The 27,639-nt window shown below is 44.6% G+C and overlaps 1 protein-coding gene across 1 annotated transcript in view; it reads right to left on the reverse strand.

Moving 5' to 3' along the window:
* Positions 1 to 27,639, reverse strand: part of LOC144773916 (N-acetylated-alpha-linked acidic dipeptidase 2-like) — a 696,330-nt gene that overhangs the window by 640,310 nt on the left and 28,381 nt on the right. The window contains exon 3 of the mRNA XM_078658978.1: positions 15,735 to 15,852. Within this exon, the coding sequence (XP_078515104.1) occupies positions 15,735 to 15,852 (118 nt within the window). The remainder of the gene's footprint in view (positions 1 to 15,734; positions 15,853 to 27,639) is intronic.

Raw genomic sequence — 27,639 nt, forward strand, 5'->3', positions numbered from 1 at the left:
ATCTAATTTTCTGTAGCCTGGGGTCCTGTACTTATACCCCAAAAAGTATTTGCTCCCTTTGTGCAGGGAAACTGTGTCAAATGTGGCACTAATGCTTAGTAATATTTAGACTGCTCTAACTCCATGAACAAGAGTGGGAAACATCCTTTACACCACAGTCAATACCACGATGTGCCTTTACACCGCAGTCACTACCCCGACTGCGACATTACCGCGCATTCCTTTACCACGCAAGTTGTTACAATGACTTGCTTTAGGGGATGTGTTGTTGGACTACAGTTGGAATAGTAATTTATACTATTCCAAAGTCTAGCAGCCCCCTAAGGCAAGTCATTGTAGTGACGTGCTTGGTAAAGGGACGCATGGTAATGTCGCAGTTGAGGTACTGACTGTAAAGGAATGCGTAGTAAATGCATGGGGGGTTCTGTCATAAAAACCTCAAGGGTCAGACACAAATCATTTGAATCAATACGAAATGCTACCTAAAACTCCTATAGTTGTCAGAAGCCAACCGGCACATTGTCAATGAGTGACTTACGTTTTATGAAAGAAATTTAGAAGATGATCTCTTTTTTTCTAGGATTTTTGAGGAAGGGGCAACAAGGTGATGCCTGAAGATGCTGATAATTTTTGAGCCGTCTGAAGAGTATTAGAGCATTTTTACCTCCCTTTCAGACTCTTACTTTTTTGCTTCAACTTTCTCTTGCTGGTTCTGTCCATCTAACTCCACCTCTACCCTCCTGTCTCCCTGCGCCCAACCTCAACATTTTCTGTGGTTCTGCTTTCTTCCATCCACCTCTCACCATTACTTCTCTCCTCTCTGCTTAGTTTCCCATGCTGGTTTGGTCTCTTATGAACACAGACAGCTTACCCACATGTTCCCCTTCACCTCTCATCTCTCCCCCAGCCTCATAACTTCTTTCCTTGTTTTGCTTCATTTGCATCCATGTCTTCCCTTCCATCCTCACAGAGCATCTGATCTTTTCTTGTTGATTCTGTCCCTCTTAAATCCACCTACCCCTCAATGCTCTCTCTTTTTCTCATCTTTCCCTCAGACTTTTACCTTACCTTACCATGTGTACTCTATCCCTCTTACATCCATCTCTCCAAGTTCATCCAATTTCCATTTGGTTCTATCTCTTATATACACCTATCTCTTCATTGGAAATAAGGGACTGGGAGAGCTACTGCAAAAATATAGGTTCCACTAGATGGTGGCACTAGCATCCATGCCAAGAGCAGTGCGCGAATTAGTATTTTAAAAAAAGGGAGTGAAAAACCTAATCTTGAGTAGTGACATAGATGCAGCCTCCAGATATCAGCATAGCAGATATATTTCAGACACCTTTTCTAGCTTAAGGCAACCTTACTTTGATTTTAATTTGCACTCAGGACACAAAACGCACTTCTGAGATTCAGGTATTTTTACCTCCCTTTTAAGGCTTTTGATGGTTCATGGAAACTAAAAGGCTGCACTGACAAGTGGTGTAGGATGTGCAAGTTAGTGAAAGATTCCATTGAACATTTATTGTGCCTATGTCCAGCTCTACTAGACGTGCGGAAAAAATATTTAAAGTCAATGTTTAATGGTGTGGGCATAAGAACAATACCAGAGGCTGTATTATTGTGCTTTAAAGGCGGTTCTGTAAAAGTGGTGGGTAACCTTGTAAAATTCTTGACACATACGGTTAACCTCTGGGGGAAAAATACTTAACTTTGTCTTTAATTTTTAATCAAAATGTATTGAATTTTAATGGTGCTTTTTATCAGCATTTTGTGAAGTTTTATGTTCAGTATTTATTGTATATAGTTTTATGTAAACTTTAGACAATAAGGTATTCTCTCTCTCTCCTCAATGCTTAACACTTCACATACATCATCTCTCTGCCTGACTCAGAGTACCCATTGATTCTGCCCCTCTTACATCCACCTGTCACTAGTCACTCTCTCCCCCCTCCACTTTAGTTCTCTACTGGCACTGTGTCTCTGACCAGCTCCCATCCATGTGCTACCCTTCACCTATCATCTCTCACTCGAGCCTTAAACCTTGTTTCACTGTTTCTGAATCTCTTACATCCATCAGCCTCTTATCTTTCTCTCTTATTCTGCTTCTCTTTCACTCCCTCTCAAATCCCTGCCGCACACTTCATCTCTCAACTCTCCCCACCCTCTAATCTTTTCTCACTGATTCTGCCCCTGTAATGTACCTCTCCTCTCCCTCCGTACCCAGCCTCCTACCTTCTATTGATGATCCCGACCTCTTACATCCACCTCTCAATTTCCCCCTTTTCCTGCTACTTAAATTCCCCTAATGCTTCTTTTATATCTACTGTTCCCATTCATGCACTATCTTGCACCTATTATTTTTCTCTCCAACCTCAAGTTTTTTCACTGGTTCTGCACTCTTTAGATCCACCTCTTCCCTCCATGCTCTACTCCTCATGCTCTCCATGTGTTGATCTTCACCACTCTTCCCCAAGTCTCTCATTTTGTTTTACTTGTTCTCCTTCTTTACATCCACCTCTAGCCTTCCTCTATCCCCAATCCTTTTACCAGAGCCAGCTGGTGCCTGAGGCCGGTAGAGCACCGCTGCCTAGTATCAACAGGCAAAAAGAAGCTGCTTTGAACAGCTTTGAAAGGCAAAAGGTAAACACCCAAACTAACTGTCAGTTTGCATGTTTGCTTTTGTCAGTACTATGCTCCTTTTCGCACTCTTCACACATTTACAAGCCATAGAGAAGCTGAGCATTCTCCCTGAAATGCACACCTGTGAAACACAGAAGCATGCTTGAGCGGTGATGCATTTGTAGCATTGTCACCCCAAGCCCTATCAGAAAACATGATACAGTGGGGCTGTGGAAGGGTCAGCCCCTGTTCCTATCCTGTCTTCTGATGGGGTTGTCAGCAAACTCATGGCAGGGACACAGACTCGGAGACTGAGTGAACCAGAAGAGAAGAGCTGGTACGTAAAAAAACCTGTCTCAGTACCAGTTTGTAAGTTGGACTGTTTCCACTGCTCGTGGTTTCTCCTGTCCGTTTTGCTCCCCACAGGCCAGGTAGTGTTTCCACACTAAAACCTAAGCATGCTGTGCAGGTTGCCACACATTGGGTCAGATTTCTTAGCCTATGATCACACTGAAAAATCTTTGATCATACAGTGTCACCTACCTGAGAAGACTGTCACAGCATGCTGACTTTTTGAGTGGCCAGTAACAGAGCCTTGTTGCATGTGTAAATAAAGATGGATTCCCTAAGTAGTAACCATAATTGCACATTGAGCTAGGACAATGGTTCAATATGATTTGTTGGCACTATTCTCTCATCTATCTCCTGTGTTGCAGTATTTCATGTTTCCGCGTTCGAACATAAACATATATTTTGTGAAAAGCAGACACTATTTTAGACTATTTTAGACTGGCAATGTCTACCCTTGAGTAGGAACACATTTGAAGGGGTGGAAATGCTTCAATTGCAAAGAAAAGTAAATGGAACAATAACTTTTTTATAAATCGCCTACTTTAACACATTCGCCGCTCTGTAAATATGTTTTATTAATAGCCAATTCAAACTTGTGACCTGCTGACCATTGCAATTATGGCACAAATAGTTGCAAAAACAATTTTCACCTGATTTAGCAGTAATAATTACAATAAGACCCACATGCGAATCGTGCTTGCTCCTGTTTTTTCCACTAGGAAGAGAGGAGACAACACAGGCACAGTGCACATGGGATTACAATGGTGTTCTAAAGAGAAGGGAGCTTAGAGAGCAGAATGCTGCGCACTAGAGAACATAAAGAGAGGTGATTAATGGGGCGAATGTTGCAGACAGGAAAGTGTGTTGATTGAAAGGGTAAAATGGAGCATATGGTTAAGTGGGGATTACAGAAGGGAAAAGACAGGGGTGCAGTTCTTACATGAGAATGAGGCACATGAAAGTGGTGCAGACTGGTAAGAATGTATCGCATATGATCTGTGGACCACGTTTTATTGAAAACGGGCCAAAAATACAATCTTCTGCCATTTTTCAAGGTATTCTTGAGGAGGGTGAAACCCCAAAACCACTTGGAAGTGTGAGGCATGCCTGGCACACAACAAATTATTAAATGTTTCATTAAGAACCTCTGCATTCCAAAGTTCATCAGTTTCCCTGCCTCCTACCATTTTGCATGGATTCTACCCCTCTCACATCCTTGTCTTTTGAATGTAATGCCCTTCACCTCGTCTCTTAATCTCTCTACCAGGCTGTTCACATGGTTTCTGCCCATTACATCAATCTCGCCTCATCCCTGTCTCCCTTTCTGCCAGCCCAGGCCTTTAAGCTGGCTGAAAAAAAATGAGTGGGTCTCTAAAAGGGGTGTGTTCTATGTAATTAAGGGTGTAGCTTAAACAGGTAATCTAAATTTCTGTGAGTCCACATGGAGTTCAATCTGACCGGTACTTTGTTTCCTCTCTGGGCTTGCCGTGATCGAAAACAGAAATATAACACAACAACTGACATACACCTAAAAACAGCCAGGAATATTGATTTTGTCAATGGTTGTCAGCTGTTTAGGATAAATGAGTAACAACAAAAAATGATGTTAATTTTACCTTGTCACTGTTTTGACCAATGTGTGCCTTCTTCACACACATTTGCACAGAATCACAACTGCAATTTGAACACTGTACTGTTGTTCTGTATTCTCTGCAGAGAGGCCATGTATTGAACGAACATGCATTCTGAACACCTTTTTGACCCCTAGTTGGGCACAGTGAGAAAGTTGTACTGCCTTCAGCCTCAACTTCAAAGCTCTCAATTGTAGCCTGTTATAAACACCTGGAGGCCACTCAGTACAAAGTGTGCACCATACGAGAGTAATATGCTGTGAAACGAATTACAGAAACACACATCCTGGAAATACCTAAAATCTTTAAGGAATGCTAAATTAAGTGAAGCATGTGAACTAAAAACAGGAACTAATATGCTGCCATGTATTCCCCTAACATGCATTGTCAGACAGAGACAGGAAATAGGCCCCAGCACCGAAATAAAAGTGGCCCCATTAGTGATTTAGGCAACTAGAAAAAAATCTGTATTTGCAAATTAGAGCAGTTTTTAACTTGTAAAGACATACTGTATACGATTTTGTAAGGTATGGAATACTGCATATATTTGAGTTGACGTTAGCAATGTTTGTTTTACTATCACAAAAATCAACAGTAAAAAATGGCTCATATGACCATAGAACAGGCCTGTAAACAACCAGAAAAACAGCCTGCATACTGACCTGACAGATTAGACCGTCGGGCACAGCCTGGTTTGATTGCCCTGTAGGTCAGTCTGACCCAGCATACGTGTCATATTTTCGTCGTGCAGACACTAGACCAGTTTTTTTGCAGGTCAAGTAAGGACATGAATATAGGAAAAAATATGGGGCCCGTTTCAATGTCTGTTCTAATTTACTGCTGGGTCTAAGACACAAAGTCTTACTCAAGCCACGTGTTTATGCTGGGTCTGCTTCTCTGCCTGCACCTCTTGTCTCACTGCCATATTCACACCTATCTGCCCCCCCCCTTCTCACCTCTCTGCTTCCTTTCCCAGTTTTCCCTCATCCTTGGTGAGCAGTTTTCACGTGACAGGACGTCATTCTTTCCATTGTTGTGTGCCCTGCAGGATATCCTGCTTTTCATTCATACAGGCAAAACCAAAGGGGATGATGAACGGAGTATCGAACATTGAAAGCACTCACCTCCAGTCAACTGATCCGGGTTTAATCCATCATCATTCTTTAGCTCACTCTGCCACCCCAGTTCAGACATGGTTATATGCAAATCAGTTTGACCCTGTGCCTCATGGGAACAGTCCAGCCCGAACTGCCAAGCCATGTCTTCCCTGGACCGGAAACAAGCATCCTTGGACCAGTTTCGGGCTCACAGCCTTCATCAGCCAGGCTATCTTGAATCCAGTGGCAAAGTGAGCAAGGGACCCACGTCCAGGCATACCCTGCCAACTTAGGGCGAACAAAGCAAAACCAAAGAGGATGATGGACGGAGTATTGAACATTGCAAGCACTCACCCCCAGCACTCAAACCGAGACAACTGATCTGGGTTTAATCCATCATCATTCTTCAGCTCACTCCGCCACCCCAGTTTAGACATGGCTATAACTGACTGGGGGTGAGTGCGGTGGTGACTGGCCAGGCATCAGGCTCGCTCGGCTGCTCAGCTAGCTGCAGTCAGGGTTCCTCTATGCTCTGGAAGCTGAGATGCTGCAAATGAACGGAACCATGACCACTCCGGCCTCCGCAGTCAGCTGTTGGATCAGTTGCGGGACCCTTGCAGTGGGAACTCATTGCAGCTCACAGTCAGCAGCTGTGAATTCAACTGCCGCCAGCTCGTGCTATGGCCTGCAGTCCTTATGTAACAGGACCCACTGTCATATAAGTGAGTCTGACAGAAACTCACACTTTTGTCCTCACTGCCTGAATGTGTGTCAGAAGTAGCCATGATTGGCAGGCACTGACTTGACGGTCAGTAAAATGTAGCTATCTGAATGCCTGGTCGCACTGTGAATCCATTCAATCCAGTCACAGTGTCAGTTACATAGTGGCAAGCAGCAGCTTCCGCCAGCCCCAGCCTAAAGTCTAGCAAGCAGCTGTTCGGCGCACCACGTGCTGCCTGTCACACTCTCAAATGGTTTATTATAATTAATTATGCAGCCAGCGCTCTCCGGGCTGCAGCGCTTGACACAGCTGAGGATGCACTAATACGCGTGACTTTGCATTTCAGTGCAGTGATGCAGACCACCACCCTTAAATGTATTAGTGTAACGCCAGATACGTGGTACTTGGCAGGGCTGCATGCAAGAGGCTTAGACTGCACTGACTCACAGCGACCTTTAGTATATTTTTTAGCTCGTTCCAGTCATCGTGCGTTTTTGGCCCTATTTTTAGAGAAGTTGACATGTGCTGCAAATGGAATGGTCTCGAGGTCCCTTTGCAGGAACAACATTACAAACTTGGTAAGGGAGTGAGGGTGAGCAGGGAGGCAGAGTATTATGCTTAGAAAGCACTATGCAATTCACTTCTCAACAGTCTGCAGACTTTTAGTCTGCTTGGAAATAAAAACAGGATGCATTTTGACATTTTATTCCAGTATTCCCAAGCACAAACCTTTTATGCATCAAAACTTTATATTTTTTCTGGTGTTCTTTTGATATATATCTGCTGTTTCCTTAGTGTCCGTTTGTAGCTGCTAATGTATTTTAATCAGCATATGTTGTAAAAGGAGAAACATGAAATAAAGTTGAAGTCACTTTTCCAAGACTGCTAATTTCCCACTCATGCTAGCCCAAAGTGTACTTTCTTTGCAAATCCCTTCATGAACTCAGGGATGTGCTTTGCAATGCTAATAACTCAATGTGCTCTAGAAGAGTGTCAAATAGCAAATGGACAAATGTAATCACATTAAAAATGAGGTCATTAAATTTAAGATTGGTTTCAGAGGCGTGGCCTTTGTCTCTGTGGCAGCCTATCCAAAGCATTAATCCTGCATTATAAAAAACTGCTTCCATTTTTATTGTCCCGCTATCACCAACTCCTCAGTTTGCTGTGGTGGTAATCTCTCTTTACTAAATACTTCTCTGTATTGACTATTTCTGGATTTTAACGTCAGCAACCTTTGTGCAACCTTTATTATTTATAATATTTGTATCTGTGGTTTGTGTATAGCGCTCTGGCAGCTTTCCCACTGCTTCAGAGCAGCGAGGAGGTATGATTGAAAGTAAGGGTAAGTTTTGCAAGAGGCTGCCTGTATAAATGTATAAAAGTCGATAGTACCATCTCTGGAAGGACACCACATATAACCAATTTTGCCTCAGCCGTATAAGGTGGAAGAGAAACCACTTTCTTATCTACTAGACAGACTTAAGCCAACTAGGCACCGTCCTTGAGAAGTGTGCATTGGGAAGGTTTGAATTATAAGAAGACATTATATGGTTCCTAAGACAGCCAAAATAGTGTCATTGCAGAGACACTGCCACCATGTATCAGCACTTGTAAGTCATCAAACAATGATGGCACCATTAGTTCTTTGCTGTACACAGCTAGACAACCATATCGAGGCCTTCTTTAGATTGTGTTTTTCTGTAATTGCTTGAAGTTGCACAGAAAACAGTTTTTCATGCAAAGAACTTGAACCCAGTTTTTCAGAGATGTGCCTAATGTTTCAGGGATCATCTGCACTCAAGCATTGCTTTTTGGGCAGTGTTTTTTTATTGGGTGACTTCCAGATTATGGGTTTTTAGAAATGGGATTTCTGGTTGGCTAGAGCTTGAGCCAAAGCCAGCCGGAAACCACCACTCTAGTCAGGGCAAGGGAGTTACACGCTGAAGATAACCCCTGCTCACCCCTTGTTAGCTTGGCAAGAGCAGTCAGGCTTATCCCAGAGGTAATGTGTAAAACGTTTGCGCACACACACAGCAGCAACACACTAGGCACACCACAAAAGAAACTCCACACAAGGTTATATCAAAAATAGCCTTAGTATTGTTATAAACACATTAGAAACATAATCACACAATATACACTGTGCCAATTGGCACTGGCAATATTCACGGGGGATTATTTACAGGACCAGGCCAATCGGGCCATGGTCAGAACCATCAGAACAGGTAAGTAAATATAAACCACAACCAGTAACTACTGGTACAATAATGGCCTAAGCATTATCACAGTCACATTAGACACCATCCTAAAATATCCTAGCATGACATTAGGCATAACCACATTAGGCCCAAACCGAATTAGCATAAACACATTACGCACTAGGCCTCACCAGCATAAACACATTACGCCATCACTTTAGGCATAACATTATGCATAAATGACATTGGGCATAAACATATTAGGTAGGAACTCAGTAGTGCACCACAGTAACACCGCTACAAGGTGCATACATCACCTTAGGGCCTTGCGCCCTTTCACAATCCCACCTATGACCCCCCCCAAGCCAGCTGGCCTCCTCTAGGGGTCAAATGCCCACTGTCTCGAATGTCAGGGGGATAAGCTGCCACTTGCAGTTAAACAAAAAAGTGCGCAATGCGCTGGCACCACTGTGCCCCCTGGGTCCCCTTCTGGGGCTCCTCAATACACTCTGGCCTAAACGTTGCAGCTGCCACTAATTGCGGTGCAGCTGTGCAGAAAAAAGACGGGCACTGGCACTTACTGTGCCTCCAGTCCCTCACTGGCACTCTAAAACCCAAATGCGCCCAAACGTTCCAGCTGCCTGCGCTTTTGCAGGGCAGTTGGGACTGGCACTTGCTCCACTGTGCCTCTGACTTCCAAAAAGAAATGCCCCCAGATGTTGCAGCTGCCTGCGCTTTCGCAGGGCAGCTGAGACTGGCAATGGCAACACTACACCCTGGAAGTCCCCTCTAAGGCTTTGAATCCACTTGTTCCCACATTGCAGAGGACCCCCACAACAGGAAGGACCACTGTGGAGGACTCGCCCCCCTCAACCAGTTGAGCCTTACTCAATGGGGCTCTCCAGGGACCAGGCACGAAGCTTCACTCTCCTCCACTCACACAGGGGACTCCGATCACACGTGAGATCTCCTTCGGACTTCCCCCCTCGCTGGGGAGGCTTCAGCGGGTTCTCCTTCAATCCTGTGGGGGCAGGCACCGACAGTGTGCCTCGGACCCCTTTCCGCTGCAATCATCAAATGCTGCTGGACGCGGGGCTCTCCCTCATGCAGGGGAGCTCCGCTTCCTTCACTGGCCACAGCCTCCGTCTTACGCCCACCCACAGTCAGGCAAGGCTGACTGGCCTCATGGTTGTGACGGGCGTGGCAGTTATTTCTTTCCATCCGCAAACGCGGGATGGGCAATGGCCTATCACACAAGAACAGCGGCAATGCGGAGTGGGCACCCGCTCTTTAAAAATGCATAAGAGCAGGGTGGGCACCCGCTGTTTTCAACACAACCAGCAGGGTCACGGCAAAATGCGGGTGGGATCCCGCTCCTTCCGTGATGTGGGGGAATCCCCACATCGAGATTCCCTCAGTAGAGGACGTAGCTCTGCGCTGCAAGGCCCACATGCTCCTCTTCCCTGGAGCAGCAGCCCGAACGGTGCAGCGCTCATGAAGTGCTTGAATCCCCCAAGCTTCAGGGCAAGGCTGGACAGGGAATCCAGCACTAGAATATTCCAGCGCACCCAAGGTGCTAAGTCTAAGACAAGGTCCAGTGTATAGGTCAGGGGGGCACAAGGCTGGGCTCAGGCAGGCTAGCACACAAGGCCCTCAAATAGGGAGGCAGTCCCTCGTGGCAGTTCCTCCTGGAGCCCAGCAGCAGCAGCCCCCCAGTGACAGAACATGCACAGGAACAACAACATTTCATGGGGTCACAGCCTCTATCTTTATACCACTTTTCCCCTTTGTCTACAAAGCACAGGGCTTGGCGAAACCAGTTAGAACTGGTTCTCCAGTTAGAACTGATTCTGGAGAACTCTTTTTACCAGGCTCCTCTTCCCAATTGTTAAGTGGGGGCTCGTCACCAGGCACACCACAGGGGGGCGGAGCCAGCATTCACTAGGGCAGGCACCATCCTATTCAGGGACCAGGGATTTCTCCTCCCACCACTCCAAATGCAGATGTCCCATTCAGCCTAGCGCTGACTCACCCTGCCCCTCCTGGAGCCACACACACCTCACCAGCCCCTGTCACTGACAAGCCAGACATGCAATTCACATCAGGCAGGCAGATACATATCACACAGAAATGCCAACTTCTAAAAGTTGCATATTTAAAATAGTTATAATAAATCCGTGCGCACCATTGCACAGCATTTATTATCACTATTCCAAATATACCAAACTTGACCACGCTACGCCTCTCATATCAGGAAATACCACTGAAACACATTATCAGGGAATACCCAATGCATTCCTATGGGAGGGCAGCCCCACAGTAGTGAGAAACCAAACTGGCTGTTTGTCAATACCAGGACATGTCACACACTTAAGGTACATGTCCTATCGTTTACCTTCAATGTACTCTGCCCATAGGGCTAGCTAGGGCCTACCTTAGGGATGATTGACATACCGTAAAAGGGGGGTCACGGTCATGGCACACACTTTAGGTGCCTCGTCACAGTGGCAGTATCACTGCGCGCACAGTCCCTGCAATGGCAGAGGCCTGGGATAGGTTTGAAAGGCTACTTTGGTGGGTGATGCATTCAGCGCTGCAAGCCCATCAGTAGCATTTAATTTACCATCCCTGGATATGAGATCCCACTTTACAAGGGACTGACAGGTAAATTAAATAGGCCAAACAGGTGTAGACCAATCTTACCATATTTAACACAGAGAGCAGACACACTTTATACTGAACAGCAGTGCTAAAGTGCCCAGAGTCCTAAAACCACCAACACCATGTCGGAAAAAATGCTAGGAGAAAGGCAAAAAGTTTAGGGATGACCCTGAAAAAAGGGCCAAGTCCAATATGGGTACAATACCAAAATGGAATAAATCGTACATTAAGGATAACAGCTCTTGTAGTAAAAGTGGGCAGAGCTACAGGGGTGTGAAATTCTTGAAAATGTGTTCTTGTTTAAAAGACAAAGAGCTACAGAAATCTTCTTGCCCTGTAAAGAAATAAATTTCTCCCAGCCTCTAGCTAAATTACTTACATGGGTTGGCACAGATGCATTACTAATTTACTGCAGCTTCCCATGAAACCCTGTTCTACTTAGCTCCTTGTCTGACATGTTAGAAGGACAACTGATGAATCTATGGATCACTGTATCAATTATCTTGATTTAATGTATGCTAAGAAAATATAAAAAAGAAAATAAAGATTTTGTACACTTACTATCTGGAGTTGAATCTACCCTGTGGCCTACTCGTCGCATGTTGGTGAGCTCAATGTTGCGTATTTAAACCTGCGGACCCTTTATGGGCCATTTTTCTATACGGATAGGGTTGACTTTTTCTAATGCAGTAGTGTAATATTCCCCTGTAGTCTGCCCTATATTCTTTTCAGGGGGCCCCTTTTGGATTGGTCTATGTTAGAAGGACAAGCCTTTAAGCCCACAGGGACGAGGGTAAGTATTGATATGTGTATTCAAAGTGTTGTGGGAATCATTTTGTCGGTGAGAATCACACTCTAAACTAGTGAATCCCGCAATAAATGTGATAATTGGAACACTAGAGAGCAAATCAGTTCATAACGACAAACAAACAATCTGACAAGGGTTTCATTGATGATGTGTATTTTCCAAATTCTTTTTAATCATCATGTGCAAACGCTGTAGTGCTCTAGTGTGTGTGAAAGTATATAGAACATAGATATAAGACTCTGTACGTCTCTAGTTCAACAAGCAATTTTGAATAAGATTTGATTGCATGTCATTGCATATTCATAACAATCACTTTAGATAAATGACCCAAGGGAAAGATGATCACATTTTGACCCAAGCAGAATGAACGGGTCTCCTCAGGACCACGTCTTTTGGCTTAGAACCAGCCGGACATGGAGACAGAAACCCAAAAGAAATATATCAGTACTGGATATTCTCCACCTTGGAATTCAATAGCCAACAAGACTCAACATTGTACACTACTCACCATTGAGTGTAAACTGCCTAGTGTGCCACTTCATGCAATTGTCAAAAAAACAGACAATGACTCGGGAAGTCCGCCCTGCGAAGGGATCATCACCATGATTCTGCTTAAATATACCAACTTATGTGACCCAAAGGGTGACACAACCTAACAAATAAGTAAAAAAGATGGGTGCTAAGTAAGTTTAAAACTAGGAGGTGCCGTTAAAATTGAAAGTGGCACACCCTGTGCCGTTCTCAAGTAACTGGCCAACCGCGTCTCAATTATAAGATCAATGGCGCGCATCGACCCGCATGCAACTGTCGCGTGATCGCACTGAAACAAGGGGAAGCGTGCTACTGCCAACAATGAGAAGCACGTGAGTGTCCTGTAAATAGTACACCATGAGCATTAGTCACTCGCTATACAATTCCATTAAAAAGATTAATATGCACATTGACCCATGATCAACTACCGCATGATTGTGCACAGCTGGGTAACATTGCCAGTGCCAATGGAGAAAAGCTAATCTATAGTCATCTACCCATGTTATAGCTGCAATAAGCCACCATGTATGCTGTGCGGTGCTGACAAAAAGTGTAAACATTTACTCACAATGGGGTAAACCAAACACGGCTAACGTTCAGTGACATCCAGGTAGGTGGTACAAATGAAAAAATATGTACCATACCATCAGACGGGGCATCAACAAAACATGAGAAAAGCCATCTGCAACAATACATTGCTGGTACAAACTTACTTCAAAAATGGGAAAGGAGCTGAACTCGAGCTCTCATCTCCTGCAGTGCCAAGGACGACTGCCTCGGGCGCTGGATGCTTTATTAATATTTTGTTGAGGCCCCTGTCCGATGCTATGGTACATGCTGTGATGAGCTCCGCATGTCGAACTTGGAGAGGCTGAATTATCCGACAGGTGCAGCAAATGTAGAGTGACATGAAGAACACACACTTGCAAATAAGATTTTAGGATGCCACATTGTTAACTGTGAAATACAAAGTGCACATAGAATACAGCTGCGGCAGCAGGTTAGGTTTTCATCTGGTAAGCAGAATGAGAAAGCAGTGTGTTGAGTGGAGGCAGAGAGGCCACAGTAATGTAATGTAATGTAAATTGCATTTATATAGCGCGTAAATCACCCGAAGGTCTCAGAGCGCTTGCACCGACATCAGACAGAAAGGGAAGGACAGAGTAATTAGAAAAGCCAGGTTTTAAGGATTTTGCGGAATCTGAGATAGTTAGATTGCGCCCTAATAGGTAGGGCCAGGGAATTCCAGGTTTCAGGAGCTGTTTTACTGAAGGACCTATCGCCATTTCTCACAGTCGAACTTTGGGAACCTTTAAGAGCTGCTTGCTGGAGGATCTGAGGGCTCTGGCCGGTATGTGGGGTTTGAGGTTTTTTTCCAGGTAAACCGGCCCTTGTCCATGGATGATCTTGTGTACTAAGCAGCACAGTTTGAATTGGATACGTTTCTTAATGGGAAGCCAGTGCAAGGTCCTAAGGAAAGGATCTGATGGGGTACGGGGAGGCAGGTCAAGCACCAATCTGGCTGCGGTGTTCTGCAACACCTGCAGTTTTGCCAGAAGGTTTTTGTTTATGGAAGTTAATAGGGCATTCCCATAATCAATGCGACTTATGATAAGGCCTTGGACTAGATAGTGTCCGTCATTGCCTGGAGTGCAGGGGGCACTCTGAGTCAGTGTCTAATCCACACTGCAGCCCGCACCATCTGCAGCCCAGCACTGGCCCTTATTGCAGGGACATTTTAAGGATTTTGGGGGCCCTGGGCGAAATGTATTATGGGAGCTCAGTTTTCGGGCCTTTTCATGCCCTTTTTGGCCAGGTCACTGACCGTGCACAGGCAAATTCGTCCCAATTCTAAATGTGTCTATATTTATTATTCAAGGACAGTGACTGGTGTTTTCAATATTGTAATACAGCAGGAGTTCATTAATATTACTGCAAATTTCTGCGACGCGCTTCTATTTCTGACATGTGAGGTCCTGTTTAGATCTAAAAGAAACTATTTTATGAATGTTACACGAAACATAAAAACAGCATTCCTCTGCATAATGTATGTGATAGACTCTCACACATCAACCACATTAAAACAAATGAAATGTATTAGAAAAATACTTGTTGAGGAATTATTCAAGGTCATCAGGGCAAGACTCTGCAGAACAGAGCTGGCTGTATCAGGGGGCCCCACTGAAAGGCTGGGGCCCTGGGCTAGAGTCCACTTTTGCCATGCCTTAAAACGCCTCTGTTTTATTGGGGCTCTTACTGATTTATGGCCATCTGGTGAGGAGCTACTAGCCTCAAACCCTAACAGCTCAGGTACAAGGAATGGGTGGGGCATGTGAAAGGCTGGCCCCCATAAGTGACAGACACATTGCAGCAGAGCTCCAAGACGCGTGTATTTTCAAAAGTGAGCAGGAGAGACAAACCGTGCCAACGAAGCAGTGTGTTCTTCGCTGTCAGTGGCAGTGGACTGTTGATGACGGCTTGGCGGACCACCGCCATCAGCAAATCATAGTGAGGGTCTGGGCACTGGGGGCTACATAATGCAGTCCTTAGGGCTAGAATTGCTGCACCAGGACAAAAATCTGTCTTCCATGCTTTCAGTCTCTCTGGTATCGCCCAATATGGGTAAACTGGTGGTGCTGGCCCACAAGTTATATAACAATATCCTTAAATCAACAGTAAACCTGAGGGTCAGAGAGTGCACCCAATTAGCACATAGGCATCTAGTCTCAACCTTTGTTGGCCCCATCCAACAACTTTACAAGGTATCCAGTTTTCATTAAGAAAACCAACTACTTCCACACTGGCTCTTTCATTTACAACTCACAAACCAAGCTGTGGTGTACCATAGAATCCTCAAAACAGGGCGGAAACGCCATTGACACTGCAAGGCCACAACAATGGCAGACTGTCCACCCTATAAATATGTTTGATATAACACAACACAATTCTTTGGAGTAGTGTGGTATTTATTTATGACACCCTACTGTCACCTGTGTCTAGTAGCAATAAAAAAGGTAAACCCTCGTGGAGAATATTTCAACTGCTTTAATAGGACAGATGCATTCACAACAAGTAACTCAACAAGCAAAAGTATTTGAGGAGACTTACCTTAAGAATTTTCTGATGTTTTCTGCCTTCATTTCGGACACTAATTCCTCTCTCTTGTTACTCTGGTTTTCAAAGGTTTGTATCTGTCTTTTAGATCGACTGGATCCTGACAATGCACCTGGATACATCAGTCAATGAACAGAAACATTAGAAGGGGGATCCCAGCAGATCGAACTATAAACATTACATCTCCAACATGCACTGTACCACTTCCACTTGTTTGGTTTCTTGCACATGGAGGGTAATTTGTTAATGAGTTGGCCAAAAGCAAACTATAGAAAGCTATTCTATTCTTAAGATAGTTATGTCTGAGGATGAATGGGTAGAGTCAAACAACATTGGCGCATTTTAAAATACATTTTTAAAAAATGTACGTGAATACAATTTAAGTAAATCAAGAAAGGAGGGTTGTTGAAGAAACTAATGATAATTCTTTACACGCACGACAAACATTTATTGGAAAGCCATAGGGCCATCTTTCCCCAATTTGTTTGCCTTGCTCCTTCCTTTTTGCTGATCGCATTTTTGATGGCCTTAGGACTCTGCACTTTATCACTCCCAACCAGTGCTAAAGTGTGTGTGCTCACTTCCTAAAACATGGTAACATTGACTTACACCCAATTGGCGCATTTAATTTACATACAAGTTCCTAGTAAAGGGGTAACACATGTACCTGAGGCATGCTACTAGTGAGTCTGTAACATGAATTATGCTACCTACTTAAGTAGTCGGTCAAACATGACTCAGTCCTGACATTGCAGCCTGTGTGTGAAGTTTTAAACTGCAATTTTGACCTGGCAAAATAAATCTTTTGCCAGGCCAAAAACTACCTTTTTAATGTACAAGACATCCCTATAGTAGGCTCTACATTGCCCATAGAGCATGGTGCAGTTTATTCAAAAGTTGGACATGCTTTTTTAAGTTTTAGTGTCCTCGTAGTAAAGAACTCTTTAATTTGGTTTTCACTATTGCAAGGCCTACCCCTCCCATAGGATAATACTGGGTTACTTTATCACATTTATTAAGTGATACCTTTCAATTGGGAGCAAGTGGGAATGCCAAGTTTGGTTTCTAAAGAATTGTAATAATTTAGAACCCTCATTAATGGTAAAGTCAGATTTGAAGTCACAATTCTGAAAATGCCACTCTTAGAAAGTTGCCATTTTCTTGTCCAAACCATTTGGTGCCTGCAGCCTGTATCGTGAGTCATATGACTAGGTGTAACTAACAATTGGTCTTTGTGTACAACTTCCAGACAGTGAGACAAAGGGGAATAGTTGTTGGCAGAGTGGGACAGCTCTGCTTTGATAGACGAGAGGAGCAGCCACCTACCACCCATGCACATCACAAAGGCTTTGCCTCAGCACACTCATAAAGGGTTTCATACTTCTTTTTTTGTGCCCCCAGGCAAGCTTGGGGCCAGGGCAGGACAGCAAGAAATCCCAAACTCCTCAGAAGGGGTGGAAACCTCCAGAACGTTCTTCTACTCCAAAGTTGGCACCATGTGTAAATATTGGACACCCAGACCCAAATCCTAGGTACACATCTGGCCTGTGAAAGAAGGACTGCTGTGCTGCCCTGCTGCCCGAGTGAGAAGGACTGGATCTGCATCTTGATCCCAGAACCACCAGAGTGACTTAAGGGGCTAGTTGGCCTACCTCCTGTTCAGAACCTCAGGGGAAGAGAAGGCTCCAACCTCCTTGAACCAGGCACTTGGACTCTGCCTGCTATGAGTCATGCTCCCCAAGTGGTGTCACCCCAATCCTGGAGCCTTGGAAGTGGGCCTGAAGGTGCTGTGCCAGCCCAGCTGTGGTCTCTTGGAAAATACCGACGCAGCACAATGCATCTACTTGCATCTCTGCATTGGAACTGCCACTGCACAACACATCCCTGATGCAGGACCTCGTATCGCAACTTCTTAGGAAACGCTTATGCACAACAAATCCTCGAAACATGATCTTGCAATTCTCTGCAGCCAGGAACTACTGCACTTTGCTCAGCAGACCTAAGTTAGTCTCTGTACCTGGCTCATACTCCATCACAGTCAGGCCGAACTTATGATTTTGACCTGACAGTTGGTTTTAAGTAGTACCTTTACCTAAATCTTTAAAATTGCATATCTCCAGTTCTTCTAATTGGATATTTGGTGTTTTGTTGTCAAGTAATTTATTACATTTTTCTCTATTTTACAGAATTGGTGTGGGATTTTTTTGTGTAGGGTTTTCACCTTATTACTGTTTGTGTACTGCATAAATACTTTACACATTGCCTCAAAGTTAAGCTTGGTTGCTTTTGAGCAAAGCAACAAGAGCGTCAAGCATAGGCTAATTTGGGGTGGGTTTGTGTTTCACCTAGACAAGAATTGGGGTTGCTCTTTGGGTAGGGTTTTACCCCTCTCTACTAGTAACCCCTTTCCTACAGTATAATTAATCAAGGCTATGTTTAATTGTATTAGAAAAAGCTAAACCTGGCTCTCCCTTGGACCCATGCCCACCCAAGATGTTGGTGGTTCTCCCTAAGTAAATTACACCAGCGAAAATGCAGCTTTGCTGGAAATCTGCTCAGATTATGTCTATTCAAAAAATAGGACATGGACTCTTCAGTTATTGCAAATTACCAGCACATCTCGGTAAATAAGATATTGGACCATCTCAGTCTTGGTTCAGATCTGCGCACAGCACGGAGACAGCCTTGGTAGCAGTGTTGTAGTCCATAAGATGTTCTTTGGATGTCAACACTACATCTATGCTTGTGCTCTTATATCCGACCACAGCTCATCAACACTCTGTTGCATGCTAGATTATCACACAGGCTAAAGGAAATAGGGATCTATTGGACAGCTTTAGAGTGGCATCAAGACTTTTGGGAAAATCAACCTCAAGTCATCTCACTGGGGACTTTTAGGTCTGGACTAGAACAATGATGATTGACAAGGGATTCCCCAGGGCTCCTGTCTGAGCCTCACTCTGTTCAATATATATGTGGCCCCACTTGCTTGCTCATTAAATCCTTCATGTTGAAAATGTGTCTTATGCTGATAACATTCAAAAGAGGTACCTGCCTCCACGGGATGCAGCTGCTGTGGAAAGCACTCCCTTTTCTTCGGCTAGCAGCTAGAAAATCCCAGTTGCAAGCTCTTATTGTTAGCAGGCTTGATTTCGGCAATGCCTTATTGGCGTCCGCAAATGAGACACTGCTGTGTAAAGTGCAGGTTGTGCAAAACATAACAGCACAGCTTATTTCTTATCTTCTCTCAAGATCAGCGGATACTCCACTTTTGAGATAGCTTCACTGGCTGCCGATCAGAAAGAGAATTCAATTCAAAATTGGTTTGACTTTTAAGAAAGGGCCTGGCTACTTACAACAGAGGCTTAAAAGCTATCACCCAGTGGGGAACCTGCGATCTAAAGACAAAGCACTACTTACTATCCTTCGCATTCATAGGTCAAGGTGTGGTGGCAGATCTTTTTCATATCTGGCTCCCACCTATTGCAATAAGCTGCCTTGCTCTTGCATGTGCAAGGACTATACTAAATTTAGAAAATAATTAAAGACTGATCAGTTTTAATCTCAGTTCTTTGTTTGCTACTATATTTGTCCTTGGTGACAGGTAATTTGTGCACCATAGCACACTAAAGTAACCGAACATAACATATCATGGTTGCTCTGTAAAACACGGTTAAATGCTCGGAAAAGAGTGTCTCGTTTTATAATGTCTGCTAGACTCTTGGTAGAATATTACTATAGTTCTGTTTTTTCTAGGGGCTTCTAGGCGATGATTAAGGGGATGAGTTGTTTTTTCAATATCAACAACTGGGTGACGCTATTAAAATTTTTCTCTCAAACCCGTTTTAGAGCAGCCACGATGGTTTGATGTGAATTGTTTAACTGCAAATTGTCATCTGACAAAGGCATTGGCTGGGATTCCCAGGGATGCCAAGGTCATCAGGGAGTCTCAACAGGTCTATAAATTGGCCATCAAGGAGAGGAAGCATTCTTTGTATCAAAAATATTGGGAAATCCTTTAATCAATCCTCCCAAAATTGCAGCTAGGTTTTTTCGGAAAGTGAATAGGCTTCAGCAGCGAGATGCTTCACCTAACCAACTTCTAATCTGCAAAATCAAGACAGGCACTGCCCCTCAATGTCTTCAAGCGCTTGTCTGTCCCTATGTTCCATCCCGCCAATTAAGATCTGTAACCAAGGGCAACTTTGTGATACCCAGGGTTAAACTCTCCAGAATGGGTGGGAGATCCTTTTCCTACCTGGGTCCCACTCTCTGGAATACCTTGCCTTCTATCATTCGGAAAGAAACTAATTACACCCACTTACGCAAATTTCTTAAATCTTGGCTTTTTGACCAATAACTCCTGATCACTGTTCTGGTTCTTGCTCTCTGTCCGCTACGGCGCCGGGAAACCCTTTTTGGGTAGCTGAGCGCCTTACAAATTAAAATAATAATAAAAATCCAATAAGAGGGGGGTTAAGTCTAGGTAAACCACATGTACTTCCTCGCAGAGAATCCAAGAAGCTAATTTTAAACAAATTATTTGTAATTACTATTTTACTCTTGCGACAGGAGACACTTCACAGCACCTTCCAGCTGCCTCTCCTGAGCTCCTCACCGGCTCACTGCCCGTGGCGGCCAATGATGACGGTCTGTAATTTGCCTTTTTCCTGCCCCTTCTTTTCGGCTGGTCCTGTCTTTTCTTCTATAGTTTGTGAGCTCCCTGTAAATTGCCATCATCATCATCTAGTCGAGGCCAAGACACACCTGCCATGCTAATGCCCTCTGGTGCTAATTGTAACCCTCATTGTGTCTTTTGTATATGGTGCTTTGATTTACTGCAAATGTAACCTGTCTATTTGATTTGATCAATAACGTTTTTTGAAACTTTTTTTTTTAAAGAGGTATCCACTGGGGTTGTCATATAGCTACTGTATATCTTTATAATGCGTTAAGTTAGCATAGGCTCATTACAGGTTTAAACGCCATTTTTTCCTTTTGCTGCTTCTGCACACGACACTTAATTGTTGATTTAGCTTTCAACCTAGTAGTTCGTTGTGGTTTACACAAGAATAATATGTTATTACTCTGATATCAGCTTTGCTTAATAAACTATGTCTGTACAGAAAGTGCTGAAGCTTCAGGAATAACACGATACAGAATTGTTATGAGGTCTGATCTTCGCGCCTTCATAGACATAACATAAGTTCAGCTTCTGCCAACTTTGGGCTTTAGGCGGGTTTTATATTGCTTTGCTTGAAGCACAAACACACACTTGATGCTGTTCGCATGCAGAGAGAGCTGGTGTATGCTGATGTGATCTCTTCCTTCTAGGATCCTGAGGTATGGGCCCGCCCTTTCAAAACCCAAAGAGACCTTCTTAGCTATTAATATATTATGGGTGTTAGGGAGGGTGAGAAATAAGTGTTGTTAACCCTTATTCATTACAGCATGTTAGCATGCTGTCACCATTTGCTTTCTATGGACTAGTAACTATGCTGATAACTTTGCTTCTGATAATATGTCTCCTTGTATTATCTAAGATACTGCGCCTGAGAAGACGGCATTAGTAAATAAATATTTCAAATGTGCACGTGTCCTCATTTACTCCAAGTTCTGGTTTGAAATGATTGTATAACTAAGGAGTGCTCATGTGTTCCACGTAACCTGAGGTATTGTAAGCTCATGTTCTGGTTTGTCTAAACATTGGGAGTTTGTTATGACCAATGAGACACTGTAGCTAGCTCGGTAAGGGGTTTGTTGGGTACTGAGGTGAGTTTTGGGTCACCCTAATTCGCTGAGGTTCCAATCCTCTGTGCACAGTTCTGTGGGAGAACAGAAACCCTGCTACATGGCGCCCATACGTTGGTGGACTTATATCATGACACTCGAGTAGTATATTGTTCAAACCTTAACCCCTTCACTGTCGTTTCCAGAAAACGCTGGTGTCGGTGAAACCTACCTATTTTTTGAAATAGGTCTTTTCAAGCTTGAATCTTTAAAAAACGGTTTCTTTGAATTACTACCCAGTTGTGCTACAAAGTTTCGTTTGTTTTTTCAGTAGTTCCGGTGCAATCATGGCGCAGGCTGTAGCCATTCCACAGCATAGTCGCATTGCGGTGCGCAACCATTTACAGGCTTACCAAGTCCCGTTAGATGGTTTGGCTGTGATTTTGGTGGTGTGTGCAGATCCGGCGTACCCTTTCGAACTATTTTATTCGTGGGTAACGTTTCCGGGAGTGGACGCAAATTCTGGTGTGTTCCACACGTACACACCCTCACCTGTACCGGCTGAGTATACGCCGTACAGGGCACTGGAAATACCTATTGATCATTGGCAGCATCACGTTTGGTTTGATGGTGCCCTTCCCCACCCTTTGTCCGCTGCGAGGTTGGGTCCATTGTCCATTCCAGGCACAAATTGGCCTGCATTGGGTGGATTCACCCCGCACCCGAATCACGGCGCTTGTCCCTTAGCGGATATTCGCAGACTACACGTTGTCTCGATTGCCGTGATTCGTGCATTAGTACAATACATTGGTTGTCATCTCCCGGGAGGTCCCCCGGGGGGTCCGGCCGTTCAAACGAAACATGGCGGTTTAAGGCTTAATCCGGTTATGGTCAATTCGGTTTTTGGTAAGCGCCCAGATGATAAGGATGATTTCCCTTTCTGGCTTGCCGAGAAATTTGATCAACTGGAGGCTGTGTTTCCGAATTCTACTCCTGCTGATAAACATAGAATGTTGACGATTACTTTGCCTAAGGATTTAACTCCTGAACTCGTTGACTGTGAAAGTTGGGGGAAAACTTTTGCGGCCGTTTATACGAGGTGTTTCCGCACCCCGTCTATGTCCGTACTGCCTACGATCGTTAAGCGTGTTCAGGATGATCACGGACCGGAAGCAGCGGTTGAATTGGGTATGCGCCTGTGTGGTTCTTTTGAGATTGTTAGCAATCTCATACTCTCCAATATAAAGGGAGATGCAGTGAACATTCAGGTGTCCAATGCTTTGGCTGCTCTGCCCGATGCCGATAAACCCAGACAGTTAGCGAAAATAGTAGTGGCCGCATATAAAACAATTGGCCGCACTAGTAAGGGTCTGAAATATTTTGCCGTCAAGGAGAAAAAACAACCGCAGGGAAAGTCTGCTGCGGCAGATGTCCAGCCTAAGTCCAAAAAACAGAATTGGCCTCAAAAACAGAAACAGGGGAAGCAACAACAGCAGATACATGATTCTTATCCTGCGCCCCAAATTCCTGCGCCAACAGAAAAAGTTTATGACTTGCGCGATCGCGCGATGATTAAATCACCTGATCGATTTCAGGTTTCTAATCAACGCTCTCCTCGTTCCTTTCAGGACTCATCAGCCCGAAGACCGGTGGTGGAGGAGGCGGTAGGGGACGTGGTGGCCAACAGGGACGTGGCCAGCCCCGCCAGACAGAGCGCGCAGCGATCGGGAGGATTCTACGCCAAAGCGACCACAGTTTGCAAAAAAGAAAGTCGCAGCCTTAACAGCGCATCGATATGCCACAGATAGTGAGAACGCGGCTTCAGAATCTGACGTGGGCTCTGACCTTGCTGGACAGCGCGGCGGAGATTACCATAGTGAGAGAGGCGCTGCGTCCACTACTGAGGGTGACAGCGACTGATGTCTACGTTGTAATTGAAACAGCCGATACGAGACTTGCTCCCCCCGAAAGACTTTATGAAATTGTCCTGTTAATTGAAGGTGACATACAACGTACCATCAAAGGGGTATTTTGGGAAAATCTTTCTTCTACGTATGATATTTTGCTTTCGGAGGCTGACTGGCCCCCACCTTTTGTGCTCGCGGCGCCGCGAGGGGAGGAGGTAATCCTCCCCAGTTTCGCGAGAACTGTCTCGAAAGAGCATGCGCAGCATTTTGTAGAAGAGTGGGCTCGGGCTCTCGCACTGGCTCTGTACCGTAACCAATGTGGTTGGGATAAAATGTCCCCTTGCCACGAAATTCCCTTACGGTCTCAGCCGCAGCCTCAACCTCAATATCCCATTCATCGGGAAGCAAAAGCTTCCGTCGCGGAAATCCTTGAACAATTGGAATATCAAGGAGTTATTGAAACGTGTGTGTCACCGATGAATAATCTTCTTTTTACTGTGACCAAGCCTGACGGATCATATCGTTTGGTATTGGATTACTTACCGGCATTTAAACTCGCATTCGCATAACTGTGCATTACAGAATACTCACGGCTCTGCCCTAGTGGATAGTCTAGTGCGTAAGCGTTTTAAAATAACGCTTGACATTTCCAACGGTTTCTATGCCCACCAATTGGACAGCTTTAGCTCCCAATGGACCAGTTTTACATGCGCTGGAGTCCAAAGACAATTCCAACGTCTCCCAATGGGCTATAAGAATAGTCCTGGTATTTTTACCGCACGCATAGTCTCTCTTTTGGAGAGGATAGACCCAGATGCTTGTTCGTATGTGGATGACTTATATCTCACAGACGACGAAATTTGGGAGCATCTGTGTCGTGTGAATTCAATCATTTGTAACTTTGCAGACATGGGTTACAAATTTAACTTTGCTAAATCGCACATAGCTGAGTACACGGTGTTGTTCCTGGGCTATGAGCTCAACAATGAAGGTAGAGGTTTGGCACCTCACTTCTTGGAGAAATGCGCACAGTTGCGCGCTCCTACAACACTGAAGAAATTACAATCTTTACTGGGCTTTTTAAATTTCGGGAGGACATACATTCCGGAATATGCCCAGCGTATCAAGCCTTTGTATGCTTTGATACAACCAACTTTTTCAAAATCATGCTGGCTGCCTGAGCACTCGGCCGTCTTGCACTCATTGCAGGCTGATCTGCTCGCTTCTAAGTTCTTACTGACTCGTGATAACCATACCAACCTGGTGATAAGGATCATTCCGGGGACGGTGGGTTTCACGTACCTCACTTTTAATGAAGGAGACACAGTACCTATTGCTTACAAGTCACACTTGTACACTTCGGCTGAGATGCGGTTTCCTACTGTGGAAAAGGTTTTAACAGCTGTACAGATGGCTATCCTTAAGGAACGAGCTCTGTCACAGGGGAAACGCATGTTGGTTGTAACACCCTGTCCTCATTTGGAGGCAGTCACGAAAGCCAGTGTACCAAATTCAAAAGCTTTGCACCCTAGGTGGATTCAGTGGGCTGCGTCCTTGACATCCACGGATGTCACGTTTATTTTTGACGCCTCGTTGCAGTCGCAAGAGTACTTGCAGTATGAGTTTGTTCATCCTGCTCCTCTAGCTATGCGACCTTTGGAGGACTTCCATTGCATCATTTACACTGATGGTTCGGCGCAGGTTGCGCATGGCTCTAAACATGCCTACGTTTCCGCATGCGCCATTGTGGTTGGTGCTATGTTGAACGATGAGTTCATCTCCAGTGAAGTGCACACGTTGCCACTGGGAGATTGCACAGCACAATTGGCAGAGCTTCGTGCTCTCTTACTAGCGTTGGAGTACGCAGATCCTAGTGTTACTACTCTTATTGTAAGTGATTCTTTCAACTGTGTCCAGTCCTACAATGAAAACTTGTTCTTTTGGATTCAGAATGACTTTCGTGATTCCAAGGGTAGCACAATAAAACATAAGATGATCTGGGTTCGAGTGGCGGAGCTTAAGGCTACGTTGCCGCTCGTTTTTGTAATTCATACTCTTGGCCACCAGCGTGTTGGAGTCCACACTGTCGGTAACTCGCTTGCTGATGAAGCAGCGAAATCAGCAGTATCTACATACTTAGTTGCAGCAGTTACACGGTCCAAAAGTAAGATTGATAGTGACATCTTGGCGGCTGTTGCTGCCACTGAGAAGGGAGGTAAATATCCTACGGGTTCCCTTCTAAGTACACATACCACTTAAGTCCCGAAAAGGTTCCTTTTGTGAAAATTCCTGATGTTGGGGAACGTTTGATTCCCAACTCGGATCGCAGGGCTGACTTGATTACTGCGGCTCATGAAGGTGTGGCGTCTGCGCATGCGGGCGTCTCAGCCACTGTATCTCAATTACAACAGCGTTATTGGTGGCGTGGTCTGTACAAACAGACGCGTGATTATGTCCTTCTATGTGACATTTGCCAGCAGATTAAACCTTCAACAGCTGCGCGTCCACCACAGACACAGTTGTACATTTCTAATAAACCGCTAGGTTGTGTTTATTTGGATCACTGCGGTCCTTTTTCCTCTGATACTGCGTATAAGTACATCTTAGTAGCAGTTGATTCATGCACACGCTTTGTGTGGGTCTGGCCCCATCGCAGCGCTGATTCACGGACTGTCATTAAAGATTTGCGCATCTTTGTAGGGATTTTTGCCTGTGGTACCTTCCATTCGGATCAGGGTCCGGCTTTCGCCTCTAAGGCGTATAAGGATGCCATGACTTCGTTGGGGGTTCAAGTCAAGTTTTCGTCTCCCTACAGACCTGAGGGTAATAGTGTAGTGGAGCGAATGAACCGTGATTTAAAGCAATCTTTGACAGCTCGAGTTATAGGCACTGGCAGAAACTGGCTAGCCCACCACTATGGCGTGCAGCGTGCTCTTAATAATCTCCCTAGAAGGTCTCTGGGTGGGCGGACCCCGTACGAAATGCTCTTTGGCATCAAGATGTTCGTCCCTGACCTTGACGGTCTAGACTGCGTGGCTCGCGCCACAACCTTTGACGTAGATGAAAATTGTGCTGTTTTACAGAATCTACAAAAGACCAGAGACAGTCTTGCAAGGGAACATTTGCCCTCCACGTCGGATGTTGCGTTGCAGATCCCGGTAGTCGGCTGGCTACCCCAAGTTGGAGAACTGGTTCGAGAGAAGATCGATAACAAGAAAGAATTTGGTCCTTCCTATCGTGCTCCAGTTCCAGTACTTGGTGTGAAGGGCACAAGAACAGTCATTTTACCACCACTTCCTGGTCGTAAGGAAAACAGGTTTATCTCGATTGACAATGTCAAGATACACAGAGTGGCCGATTCTTCTTAGCATGACACCGGCTGTTTCCTGTCCTTCCATTGTGAGAAATTCAGTTTTGCCCACTGCTTCTGATGATGTTACTGAAATGGCAATCGAGTTGCCAGCTACTTCCAGTCCTTTATTAGGTACTTTGCCCGTAACGGACCTTGCTGAAATAGACTATACTTACCCCACTGACTTGTCCATGCCTGACCTGCAAGCCCGTTTGGCCACAGAATCCAGATTTTCATTTGACACTGTTTCCAATGCATCGAAGAAACCCTCACATGTTGCGGTTTATGTCAGCTTATTTAAAAAACATTTTTTAATTCCCCCTTGGACATATATTTGGCTGGTGCTTTTTTCTATTTACCTTTTTATGTCAATTGGGTTTGTATTTTATTTTTTCAGACTTATGAACGGACACTATGTCGAAGAAAGAACATGCATTCGACATCTAAATGGAACTTTGGCCCCCTTTTCCTCATCGCATTCTGCACACAGATTGAAAAGAGACTTGACGTTTGTTAACATCACTGCTTGGCCTGTCCTTGATGGGATAGTGTGGGATGCCGTTAGGTTTCAAATTCATGGCCCTACCGAGGTTGTTAATGTCCCTAATGTACTTAGAGTTAATATGGGGGATGTGGTGAAACAAAAGATACGTTCTGATGATTGGGATGTTCAGGCCGTAGAGTCTTTGTTTTCTGATTTGAAATACTATGCTGCCTTTGATGCTGAGGATATATACTTAGAATCTGCTAATTATGGTGATTTGTTTTGCTTTCAACATTTTGGCAATCACTTCTTACACAAAACGGCTTCCAGAAGGAATACTGTAAATTATACACAATGGGAGCATTGCCCAGCGCCTAAAAAAGGCAGTTCGAGTACTTTTTTGAAAAAGTACACTTATTTTACTGA

The sequence above is a fragment of the Lissotriton helveticus genome, chromosome 8, assembly GCF_964261635.1.
Source record: "Lissotriton helveticus chromosome 8, aLisHel1.1, whole genome shotgun sequence".
NCBI classification, from domain to species: Eukaryota; Metazoa; Chordata; class Amphibia; order Caudata; family Salamandridae; genus Lissotriton; species Lissotriton helveticus.